At 46.1% G+C, this 12,896-nt stretch overlaps 1 protein-coding gene across 1 annotated transcript; it reads left to right on the top strand.

Moving 5' to 3' along the window:
- Positions 1-1,409: 1,409 nt before the first annotated feature.
- LOC109744664 (glutamate receptor 2.8-like) lies at positions 1,410-5,808 on the top strand. The gene is made up of 6 exons (XM_073505686.1): positions 1,410-1,537; positions 1,872-1,960; positions 2,906-4,209; positions 4,289-4,601; positions 4,679-5,085; positions 5,169-5,808. Exons 1-6 carry the CDS (start codon positions 1,410-1,412, stop codon positions 5,598-5,600), a joined length of 2,673 nt encoding a protein of 890 aa, XP_073361787.1. The 3' UTR covers positions 5,601-5,808.
- Positions 5,809-12,896: the final 7,088 nt, after the last annotated feature.

Raw genomic sequence — 12,896 nt, 5'->3', positions numbered from 1 at the left:
AACTTCTATAAAAGTCAACGGGACCGTCGGTCCCTTCGTATCCAGTGCTAGTAAAACGGCTTGGATTATCACGTGGTGGGGGAGGGGGTGGTTTCACACACAATATATTACTCCCTCCGTCCCACAATGTAAGACGCTTTTTAACACTACACTACTATCAAAAAACGTCTTACATTATAGAACAGAGGGAGTAGTTTTTTTCAGAAATATTAGTTAGGACCTAGAGCATCTACAGCCCAAGACATCAAATCTGACCCCTCAAACACCCACGGACGTGTCTGGGCACGTCCACGGGCACTCCTCATTTAGGTGCGTTCACACCCGCGTATATCAAATTCGCCCCCTCGTATACATGCAACACATACACGTTCACAAATAAACCTATGTAGATCAATGAACTAGCACGAATTAAAACGGCCATAATTGTAGCATAAACGATCATCGGATAACCAAAGGATACAGTTTTAATCGAACAATACCCTAAACCTATGATAAAAAAACTTAACTGAACGGGGAAGGGCGGAGAAAATCACCATTTCCTCGCCGCCCCCTTCCCCTTGTGGTCGGCGGTGCTGCTTTGGCCTTTGGTGTACGTGTCGGCCGCCGGAGGGTCATCGTCATCGTTGTTGGAGCTTGAGCCGCGTGACGTGTCTGGGCAAGCCTCCGAAGCAAGTGTTCCTGCTCCTTGGCGTGCCTCCTTGCCTTCACTGACGCCTCGTGCTCCGACAGCCCTATAGCGAGCCGGAGCGCTTTGGCGTTCTTCCGCCGCAGCCACCGCACATCCGTCTCCGCCGTTGTCAGGGGGCGCTGGAGGACGGCTGCAATGAGCGCGTCCTCAGGATTGACGGGCGCGCGCGCAAGTGCCCGCCGCCTCGTCCGCCACCATGGCCTCCCTCGTGCGTTGCCACTCACACGGTGTGGCTCGTGCCTCCATGAGATGCCTCCGCTATTGCTGCCCTGATCTAGACGGGAGTGGCGCAAAGCAATGCGGAGAGCGATCGCGTCGACGTCGCTCTCGTCGCCATTGGAGCCGGAACTGCTCTGGTCGTCCGCCATGGATCGGATTGGCAAGAGGAGAGGACGGATTGGGAGGAGGAGAGGACGGAGAGATACGAGTGGACTGGGGTCTAGGGTTCATCGGAGAGGATATATGTGAGGTCAGGGTGGGCCGGGCTAACGTGGCGGGTCTCCTCATCATATTATATCGTCCGCCTGTGTACTTTGATGGGTTGCTTTATTTATAAAGCTGGACAAAAGCATGTTTCGTGAAAAAGTGAAAGGGTTCATTAATAAAATGCCTCGTCTTTATTTTTCCACGTAGAAAATGCCTCATATAAGGGTCTCATTTTTTTTGCCGCATTTTGTCTAATTCACGTCGGTCGATTTTGCGTGAAGCCTTAAGACAGAACATGGGGCCGCAACGAGAGAAAAGGAGGCACGAGTACATCGGCAAGGCCGAGTCAGGAGTGACCTGGAGTCAGGGGCGATGCGGTAGCGACATCGCTAATGATGGGGAGTTAGAGATTGACGAGATCGAGTGTGGGGGGCTATGAGGAGGTCGTCGACGATGGAATGTTGGTGTGGTTTAGAAGGAGGCCGGGGGTGACGACAACACGACGAAGGGTGACGACGAGGCAAGGGCGGGGCAGAACATGTGATTGGGCTGGTGGCAGGCATGGTTGTCACGAGGAGGAAGAAGTGGAAGACGCAATCCAACTCTGAAAAAATTGACCGATGCATATTTTTCTCTATTATAAAAACAAAATTGCTCCTCCTTCCGATCCAAATTAATTGACGCAGCTCTAGAATAACTTTGTAGGGAATATTAAAAATGCTCATCAACCCTTTTTTTTATCATCAACCTTTGGCAGTAAATCTGTAAATGTCAAGAACAAGAGGGAGGAAAGGACATATTTGCCCCTCCGACGCTTTCGAGCGCTCACCTTCTCGGCGGCCGGCGGTCAGCCAGCCAGAGCCACCAACCGTCCCCTCGCCCGTCCTCCTCTTCCGCGCGCCCACCCCCTCCCCGCCCTCCTCCTCCAATGCGGTGCCGCAGGCTTGTCCGCTTCCGCCGCGACGATCCAAATCCCAAGGCGATTGGTTTTTCCAAGCTTCTTGGCTTTGCCCATGGCAGGCGTCAAGGTCGTGGTGATGCTTCCCGGGAGTAACAGCCATCCGTGTCTTTCCCCAGGTCATCGCGTTATCTTCTCGGAGTTCTTTGTTTAGGTGCGTTTTCATCTCTCTTTCATCTTTTTTAGCAACGGATCTGACTATTTTTTACCAGAGTGGAACGTATGGTAGAATCCCAAATGATTCTTCACTAGGAAATCAATGTACAAGAGAAGTTGCTTTAGGATATTATTCAGAACAAGTTTCTGTTGGAAGCTGTAGATTTAAACAGCATGTAATGTACAGGAGACAAGCTTAAAACTTGCAGAAAGGATGAGAAGAGTAACAGACTAGCAGTGCAGAGGTGAACACAAAATGAATACTACAGCACAGCAGAACAATAGAGTTTCACATGCAAAACACCCCCAGCAATGTTACATTCTCCAGCCAAGGCACCATTTGAGTTTCTATTTTGCTGTGTCCCTCTGGCCCTGTGCACCCAAAGCTCAACCGGGAGCTTCTTAGACAGTGTGCCCTGTGAAGTTAAAATGAATTCAATGGGTCGTGTACTTCATTTTGTTCTTTAAAGAAGTTCTTTTATAATACCTACCTTGACAAATCTCAGCTTTCAATTTTGAAAGCTAAATCCTACTGTATGTTTGGGTCCTGTAGAGCAGAGTGCTCATAGGGCATGCACCTCATGGTATATAAAAGACTAGTTAGTAATGCACAAAACCAGAATACTCTGTAATTTCCCTTTAGTTACTATACTACATATACTATGAATGCTTTGCAGTGACAGGTTTGGGTGCATCTCTGATCAACATTGACTTGACTAATCTATGTGCCGTGCATTTGCTTGCAGCCGATGATCTGATCAGAACAGATCGAGTACAAGCCATTATTGGGCCTCAAACTTCAGCCGAATCCGAGTTCATTGCATATCTTGGGAATCACACACACACTCCAATCCTCTCCTTGGCTCCAACTTCTGCAGCATTGACACCTTTCCATCTGCAGATTGCACCCAATGAGTCCTTTCAGGTTGCTCCAGTTGCTGCTATCCTTGATATGTTCACATGGCGCACCACCACCGTGGTGTATGAAGACTCGCCATATGGAGCTCGCATCCTTGCAGCGCTGTTTTCCGCCCTTCAGGGTTACAACATACGTGTCATGGATAGTATAGCTTTGCCGGTCGGTGTGACTGACGACTACCTCGACAAAGTACTCTACAATCTCAAGGAAACGCCCACACGAGTGTTCATTGTGCATATGCACCCGGATCTTGCTGCTCGTGTCTTCTACCAGGCCACTATCGCTGGTATGATGTCTGATGGCTATATCTGGATAGCCACTTCCACTATTGGCAGTGTAGTGGAGAGCTTGAGTGCTGACAAGATTGATCATATGCAGGGGGTCGTCACCTTCCGACCTTATGTGCAGGCAACTGGCCATATCATGAACTTCACTGCAAGGTTCAAGTCAAGATTTCTGTTAGATAATCCAGGCATTCACAACGTGCACAACCCGAGCACGCAGCTGCTCTGGGCTTACGACACTGCATGGGCTCTTGCCAAAGCAGTCCATATAGCCAGAATGTCCAGCTCAACACCTTGGAGAATGCTTCTCGGCGCAGTCCTTAACACAGCATTTGATGGGTTGTCTGGGAGGTTCGGGCTGGTAAATGGGCAGCTGCAGCTATCAACACATGAGGTTATTAACATTGTCAGTAAAGGTGCAAGAAAAGTCGGTTTCTGGATGCCTGAGTCTGGTATCTTGAAGAGTTTGGAAACCAATAGTGCGAAAGGGCTGAAACAAGTACTCTGGCCAGGTCATCTAGCAATTGCTCCAAAAGGGTGGGACGTGTCATCGAACAGGCGGCCTCTTCGTATGGTTGTGCCTGAAAAACAGGGGTTTAACCAGTTTGTCGAGGTCACCTACAGCCCAGCAACCAATAGTTCTACTGTCAGAGGCTACTGTATTGACATTTTCGACATGGTCATGAAGAATTTGCCCTATCCAGTGGCCTACCAATATGTGCCAGTTAGTGATAGCTCGCGAAATTACGACAATCTTCTCAGCCTGGTGCATGAAAAGGTTAGTGCAGATTTGATAGTAGATACAAGGGAAAACATTAAGCGAATTCTGAGAAAATAACTCTGTGTTACAAGTGCAGAAAGCTGATGGCATGGTTGGTGATACGACCATCACGATGAGGAGGATGAATGTGGTGTCCTTCACAAAGCCCTTCACTGATACGGGATTGTCAATGGTAGTGGGAGTGAAGAAAGAAACGGACGGGGGCATGTGGATCTTCCTGCAGCCACTGACAACTACCCTCTGGATCACCAGTCTTGCCTTTTTCTGCTTTACCGGTTTCGTTGTGTGGGTGGTTGAGCACCGAATCAACCCCGAATTCCGAGGCACACCTTGCCAGCAGTTTGGCACCGTCTTCTACTTTGCATTCTCGACTCTTGTCTTCTCCCACAGTATGCATCTCCTCATCTCATCATTGTTCACTAATACCAAGTTCTTTATTTGAAGTACTGAAACATGTTGATTTTAGAGGAGAAGCTGGAGAGCAACCTGTCAAGATTCATGGTTATCATATGGCTCTTTCTTGTCCTTATTCTTGCATCAAGCTACACGGCAAACTTAACATCAGTGCTGACAGTCCAACGGCTTCAGCCGACAGTGACTAGCGTGCAAGATCTCCTAAGAAATGGTGATTACGTGGGGTATCACAATGGCTCCATTGTGCCATACTGGCTTGAGAAAATGGGCTTCCGCAAGGAAATTTTACTGGCCTATAGTACAGTGGAGGAGTATTCCGACGCCCTACGCAGGGGATCTGGCAATGGAGGGGTGTCTGCAATATTTGATGAGATCCCCTACCTAAAGGCATTTCTTTCAAAGTACTGTGAAGGTTACACCATGATTGGGCCGACCTACAGGTTGGGAGGCTTCGCGTTTGTAAGTTCCTTCGGCTGGTTAAAGATTTCATCTACTCTAGAATGAGTATGATTTGAGTATTTGACTTCTGTTGCATGTGTTAGGCTTTCCCGATAGGGACGCCAATTGTGCATGACGTGTCGCAGGCCATCTTGTCTCCTGCAGTACAAGAGGAGATGGAACGGATAGAGAAGAAATGGTTTGGTGATCCGGGAGCTTGTCAGAGCAAGAGCAACAGCATCGGCTCGTCCAGCCTCGGATTCAGCAGCTTCGGTGGGTTGTTCCTCGTCAGTGGCACCGTGTCGGGCCTTGTGCTCCTCATCCAACTCGCAATCTTCGTCTACCAGGAGCACGGCAAGCTCTGGGACACATCACTGCATAAATGGTTTCAATGCCTCGATTTTGTCGTTGGCGCCAAGGATTGGAGGTTGCCAATCTTCAACGGGCCACGCATCAGGAATGACGACAGTGTGAATCAGCCTCATGAAGCTACAACAGAGGCTAGTGCCATGCATGACTTCACTTCTGAGTTGTGATGTTCATGTTGATACTCCCCTAACAGAGGAAAGGTTGAGGCCTGCGTTTTGTAGCAACTTGGAGCACTAGTTTCAGATATCAAGATAGGTATTTTATTTTTGGTTACTAGGATAGCATAGTTTGGCGGTTCCCTTTTTTTAACTAGTGTATGCTGATGTATTGAGGGAACAACTTACAGTTGTGAAATTTAGTGAATTTGTTTGGAGATCATGTAGGAATAAGACCAGTTTTGTTACCCATTGGGTGTTGCCATGACAGGGGGATTAGATTATTTGCCTTTGCCCCACTTTACATGGGGTTAAGATCCAATTTCTCTGCCATGGCATCCTGCTCATCTGTTATGTTATTTGAAAGCCTAGCAAATTGACTCACTTTTATTTGTGAAGGCAGAAAAAATACCTGATGGGAGACATCTCTTTAGTTATATGTAGGATTAGCTGTTGGTCTGTTCTTGCCGCTCTTACTACCCATACAATTTTTAGTTTTACTTGGATATAAACTCACTTATGAGTGGAGCCTTTAAGAGGGCAGATGCAATGCATATTGAAGCGCACAAACAATTTCACTATACTTCGTCGTCGTCGTCCCACCCACCGCCTCCGTATCATCTTCTCCGACGGGACAACCACCAAGCGGAATTGACAGCCTCCAGCCATCCAAGACTAGAAGTGATTATGCGTGCCCTGATGCGCACAGCCACCACGCGGAATTTCCGGGAGCACGTACCAAGTGAAGACTCGAAAGTCATCGTGCTAGCCCTCCGAAGTTTCCGGGAAATTTGCCACACCAGGCTGTGTGGCCATCCGGCATATCGGCATGGAGACGACGATCGAGCAGACGGGGCAGTGCATATATTTGCCACGTATCGACCTACATAAACCAACTTATGAACAAGTAAGTTACACCCTGCTAAGCAGTACCAGTGAGTTCTTAGTGCCCTTAGTATTGTTCACTAATACTAAGGGCCTGTCACGGAGCGGAGCAGGCTGCAGTTCAAATTTTCAGAGTGGTGGAATAGGTGCTCCTCCAGATTCGTGGAGCTGGTGGATTACCAAACAGGCCCTTAGCCTTGCGCATGGGCATGGAGTTGCCGGCGACAAGGCGCTTGCTCGTGTTCCTCTCGCGCATGGGCACGGTGCGTCGCCAGCTGCCGGCGCGGTGGCGCGGGAGGGGGCGGCGCCTGCGCCGGTGCGGTTTGGCGTGGGGAGCAGGAGCCTGACCTGCAATTCCGTGGAGGTCCTGGATGCGTTCTACCTGAAGCAACCAAGCTGCGCCAACTGGGCGGACCTGCGAGCGAAGGACTCCCGCGGAGAGGCCGTCACCGCAGCACAGCTGGTAATTAACGGTGAAGTAGCTTTTTATTACTGTACAACACCTCTTAGGCCTCTTTTGATTTTGCATGAATTCTATAGGAATGAATTTCTATTTCTACATGGAATAAGAACGGAAGAAAAAGAGAGAAAGAGCAATGCTATTATCATTTACAATATTTGTTCTTTAGAGTAGCATCATGTTCTTTATAAATAGAGTTTCCTGAGTTATCAGTTTCATATACCAGTGTGAATTTTTCGTTATAAAACTTAGCTTGTATATTCTGATGATGGGCTTTCTCAAATGACCGAGGTCTTCATTAACAAGCAAGTTGGATGCACACCCACTTAGTTTTAGTAGTGAGCTTTTATACACTTATAGCTCTAGTGCATCCGTTGTATGGAAATCCCTACTCCTCGCATTGATATCAATTGAAAGACCACATCATTGTCTATCGATCCTCCGAGTTGATGCTGGACTTTCTCCACTTTTGTCTTCCCTTATGAATCCCTACCAACGCATTATATTCCACCCGTAGTGCTGATGTCCATGACTCAGGATCATGTATTGAGTGGCGTTGAAAATGTTGAAGCGCGTTAAAAAGTATGATCTAATTGTTTGACTTGACACCAGGGTGATCATGATTTGTACTTATGTGAGGAAGACGGAGTTATGCCATGCTTACATAATTTAATGAGTAGGGATAACATTCATTAAGCATCGTATATTTTGAAAAAGTAAGAATTGTGTTCTTATATTCATGGATATTATTATGTTGATATCAATTACTTCATCATTTCTCAATATTTTTATCGTAAAAGAGACTACATGATTGACATGTTAGGTAGCATTCAACACTAAAAGTTATGTTTTTATTATTTACCTACTTGAGGACAATCATAAATTAAGCTTAGGGATGTTGATACGTCTCCAACGTATCTATAATTTTTTTGTTGCATGCCATTATATTATCAATCTTAGATATATACTTTATATGCAATTTTATATTATTTTCGGGACTAACCTATTAACTCAGTGTCCAGTGTCCAGTGTCAGTTCATGTTTTCTGCATATTTTTTGCTTCTCAGAAAATCAATACCGAACAAAGTCCAGACACGATGAAACTTTACGTCGATTTTTTCTAGACCAGAAGGGAACCTAGAAGGTTCGGGAGGAGGCCATAAGATCTACTGGAGAGTCACAAGCTCACACAGCGCAACCCCAGGGGGCGCACCACCTAAGCTTGTGGGCCCCATGCAGCTCTATTTGACCTAATTCCACTTCCATAAGTTTTCATAAATCCCAAAACCAATAGAGGGACACCACAAACAATTTTTCCGCCGCCGCGAGCCTCTGTTCTTCCGTGGTCCCATCTGGAGGCCTTTTCCGGTACTCTGTCGGAGGAGAAACGATCACGAAGGGCTTCTACATCAACCTTGTTGCACCTCCGATTATGCGTAAGTACTATGGGTCGATAGTGGTTAGCTAGATGATTTCTTCTTTCTCTCCCATCTTCAATACAATGTTCTGCTTGATCTCCATGGAGTTCTATTCGATGTAATCTTCTTTTGCGGTGTGTTTGTTGGGATCCGATGAATTATGGCTGTATGATTAGATTATTCATTGAGAGTAATTGAGTCTTTTCTGAACTTTATTATGCATGATTATTATTATAGCTTTATATTTCTCTTCGATCTATCCGTTTGGTTTGGCCAACTAGATTGATTTATCTTTAGTGGGAGAGGTGCTTTGTAGTGGGTTCAATCCTGCAGTGTTCTCACCTCGTGACAGAAGTGGTAGCGATGCACGTATTTGTACTGTTGCCACTAAGGATAAAATGACAGGGTTCAATCGTATTGCTTGGTTCTATTCTGTCCACATTATGCCATCAAACCTTACACATTACTTTGTTTGTTATGAACTTAATACGTAGATAGGCAAGCATAGAAGAGCTCTCGAAGTGTAGTAATATTAGTAGATGAAGTCAGGAGACGGTCTACTTGTCACAAACGTAATGCCTATATACATGATGATTGCCATGAATAACGTCATAAATATGCGCTTTTTCTTTCAATTGCCCAACAATAATTTGTCTACCCACCATATGCTATTATTATGAGAGAGAAGCCTCTAGTGAAAAATATGGCCCCTAGGTCTACTTTTATCATGTTATAAAAATCAAAAATACCCTGCTGCAATTTTACTTCTTTTATTTTACTTTGCAATTTATCTATCTTCCATTATTAGACTTAATCCTTGCAAGTAACGAGTTCAAGGGGACTGAGAACCCTCTTGCCCACATTGGGTGCAAGTATTTGCTCTTGTGTGTGTAGGTACTGTTCACTAGGCGTTTGCGTGGTTCTCCTATTGGTTCGATAACATTGGTTCTCGCTGAGGGAGATACTATCCGCTACTATATCACTAGTAGAAAACATGGCTTTGGTTCAAGCCTGGCCAGCCCATTAGTCCCAGTTCAGTCACGAACCGGGAGCCATGGGGCATACGTCCCGGTTCGTGCGCCCAGGGGGCCGGCCGGGCCTCGTGGGGCATTGGTCCCGGTTCGTCTGGACCCTTTTGTCCCAGTTCCGGACACGAACCGGGACCAATGGTCCTCGCTCCTGGCCCACATCCATTGGTCCCGGTTCGTGGCTGGAACCGGGACAGAAAGAGGGCCTTTAGTTCCGGTTCCAGCCACGAACCAGGACCAACGAGGTGCCTATATATACCCCCTCGTCGGCGAGCAGAGCACTCCACACTGCTCTGTTTTTTCTGGCCGGCGAGGGGAGAGCTTTGTGGTGCTCTAGCTCACCTCCTACGCACATGAGGTGTTCGATGAAATGCCCGAGCCACACTAGTTAAGCTTTCTCCTCTCGAAGCTCGACCTCCAAGCTCCATTTTCCTCGAGATTTGTCTAGGTTTAGCGGTCCGTCAAGTCCCGTCCCCGTCTTCACCGCCGTTGATCGCCCGCGCCAATCTCGTCGCCGGCACCACCGTGGTGAGCCTCTTGTTCTTATCTTCTTTCTAAAAGAAAAATTTCTTACTTGTATGATTAGATAGATACTTGTCTAATTTTCTTACTTTTATTATTGCTTGTTATTATATAGTGCGATGGTTTTGGTATCCGCCCCTTTCGGCCCACGTCCTGTCTATGATTCAGATGTGGTATATATTATCTTTTATAACTATTTGGTTCATTTATTGTTTATGAAAATTATGCTGACCAACGTGACATAGATTTTATTTATCTAGGAGGTACGTGAACCGGAAATTCCAACCGACCCTATTGTCGAGAGGTTAAATTTAGTTGAAGAAGAAAACAATTACTTGAAGGAAAAAATAAAAAAAATGAGGAGGAGAAGATGATATTGGAGTTGCATGTTGCGGATGTCGTCGATGATCACAAGATCAAGATGGATGCAATGCGTTTGAAGATTAGAAAGATTAGAAAATATGCCATTCATACCGAGGCTTGGTATCATTATGCCGTTGGATCAATTGTTACCTTGGTTGCGATTATGATCGCATTTGTTATTGCATTGAAATGTTTTACATAGTTTCAATGTATGGTTTAATTAGATGCTCTGGAGAGCTATATGTTGTTCAATGGGAACTATGTATGTACTTTGGTTTTAATGTGATGATGAACTTCTATTAATTTGGTCACTTATCTATCCATGATGTTCTGTAATGGTTTTTGACACACTTAATTATATATAATGCATGCAGATGAACCGGCAATGGATGTACGGTGACAGACACACCTCCGAGTACATTAAGGGCGTGCATAATTTTCTCGAAGTGGTTGAGGCAAACAAGCAGAATGGTTTTATGTGTTGTCCATGCCCTATATGTCGGAATACGAAGCCTTACTCTAACCGGAAAATCCTTCACACCCACCTGCTTTATAAGGGTTTCATGCCACACTATAATGTTTGGACCAAGCACGGAGAAATAGGGGTTATGATGGAAGACAACGAAGAAGAAGAGGACGATGACAACTATGTGCCCCCTGAATACGGTGATGCTGCAACAGGGGAAGTTGAAGATCAAGAGGAACCAGACGATGTGCCCGATGATGATCTCCGCGGGTCATTGTTGATGCAAGGAGACAGTGCGAAAGTGAAAAGGAGAAGCTGAAGTTTGATCGCATGTTAGAGGATCACAAAAAAGGGTTGTACCCCAATTGCGAAGATGGCAACACAAAGCTCGGTACCATACTGGAATTGCTGCAGTGGAAGGCAGAGAATGTTGTGCCTGACAAAGGATTTGAGAAGCTACTGAAAATATTGAAGAAGAAGCTTCCAAAGGATAATGAATTGCCTGACAGTACGTACGCAGCAAAGAAGGTCGTATGCCCTCTAGGACTGGAGGTGCAGAAGATACATGCATGCCCTAATGACTGCATCCTCTACTGCGGTGCGTACGAGGATTTGAACGCGTGCCCGATATGTGGTGCATTACGGTATAAGATCAGACGAGATGACCCTGGTGATGTTGACGGCGAGCCCACCCCCCCCCCCCCCCCCACCAAGGAAGAGGGTTCCTGCCAAGGTGATGTGGTATGCTCCTATAATACCACGGTTGAAACGTCTGTTCAGAAACAAAGAGCATGCCAAGTTGATGCGATGGCACAGAGAGGACCATAAGAAAGACTGGAAGTTGAGAGCACCCGCTGACGGGTCGCAGTGGAGAAAAATTGAGAGAAAGTACCGGGCTGATTTTGCAGGTGACTCGAGGAACGTATGGTTTGGTTTAAGCACGGATGGCATTAATCCTTTCGGGGAGCAGAGCAGCAATCACAGCACCTGGCCCGTGACTCTATGTATGTATAACCTTCCTCCTTGGATGTGCATGAAGCGGAAGTTCATTATGATGCCAGTTCTCATCCAAGGCCCTAAGCAACCCGGCAACGACATTGATGTGTACCTAAGGCCATTAGTTGAAGAACTTTTATAGCTGTGGAATGGAAACGGTGTACGTGTGTGGGATGAGCACATACATGAGGAATTTAACCTGCATGCGTTGCTGTTTGTAACCATCAATGATTGGCCTGCTCTCAGTAACCTTTTAGGACAGACAAACAAGGGATACCACGCATGCATGCACTGTTTAGCTGACACCGAAAGTATATACCTGAAAAAATGCAGGAAGAATGTGTACCCGGGGCATCGTCGATTTCTTCCGACCAACCATCAATGTCGAAAGAAAGGCAAGCATTTCAAAGGCGAGGCAGATCACCGGAAGAAGCCCGCCATGCGTACCGATGATCACGTACTTGCTATGGTCAATAATTTACAGGTAATATTTGGAAAGGGTCCCGCGGACTATTTGTTCCAAATGACGATGAGGGATGCGCACCCATGTGGAATAAGAAATCTATATTTTGGGACCTACCCTACTGGAAAGACCTAGAGGTCCACTCTTCAATCGATGCACTAGTAGAAAAGGGGGCTTTTGTCCCGGTTGGTAAGGGCCTTTAGTCCCGGTTTTTGAACCGGGACTAAAGGGTCATTACTAATGCCTCCCCCCTTTAGTCCCGGTTCTTACACGAACCGGGACTAAAGGCCGTCCACGTGGACGCAGCCTGGAGCTCCACCAACCGGGACAAAAGGAAATTTTATGATATTTTTTTTTGAAAAAAAAATTTGCGAATTTTTTTTAATTTTCAAATTGCTGAATTATTTTAACCTCTAATCTCTAATCACCACCCCTCATCACTGCTCAATTTATCCTCTAATCTCTAATCACCCCTCATCATTCCAAATCATCTAACTTCCCGGATGGTCACCCATCCTCTCACTACTCCAGCTTGAGCACGCTTAACTTCCGGGTTCTATTCTCTCTCGTTTCCAAGTCTGCACTTGTTGTTTTCCTGACAATAGTAAGATGTCAATTCTATTAACCCTCAGGAATTTAGCTTGAGCATGAAGTGACACATTTCACTATTTGAGTTTGAAACTATTGTTTTAAAAAACAATAATTAT

Source organism: Aegilops tauschii, chromosome 7 (genome assembly GCF_002575655.3).
Source record: "Aegilops tauschii subsp. strangulata cultivar AL8/78 chromosome 7, Aet v6.0, whole genome shotgun sequence".
Lineage (NCBI taxonomy): Eukaryota > Viridiplantae > Streptophyta > Magnoliopsida > Poales > Poaceae > Aegilops > Aegilops tauschii.
The sequence above is the reverse complement of the archived record's forward strand: the minus strand, read 5'-3'. Positions and strand labels throughout refer to the sequence as shown.

Bases quoted from the DNA above. Each gene is read 5' to 3' on its own strand.
- LOC109744664 (XM_073505686.1), top strand. From the start codon at position 1,410: ATGGGGCCGCAACGAGAGAAAAGGAGGCACGAGTACATCGGCAAGGCC. The intron at 1,538-1,871 runs GTGTGGGGGGCT...AACCTTTGGCAG, and splicing joins TTAGAGATTGACGAGATCGA to TAAATCTGTAAATGTCAAGA. The intron at 4,210-4,288 runs GTTAGTGCAGAT...TTACAAGTGCAG, and splicing joins TCAGCCTGGTGCATGAAAAG to AAAGCTGATGGCATGGTTGG.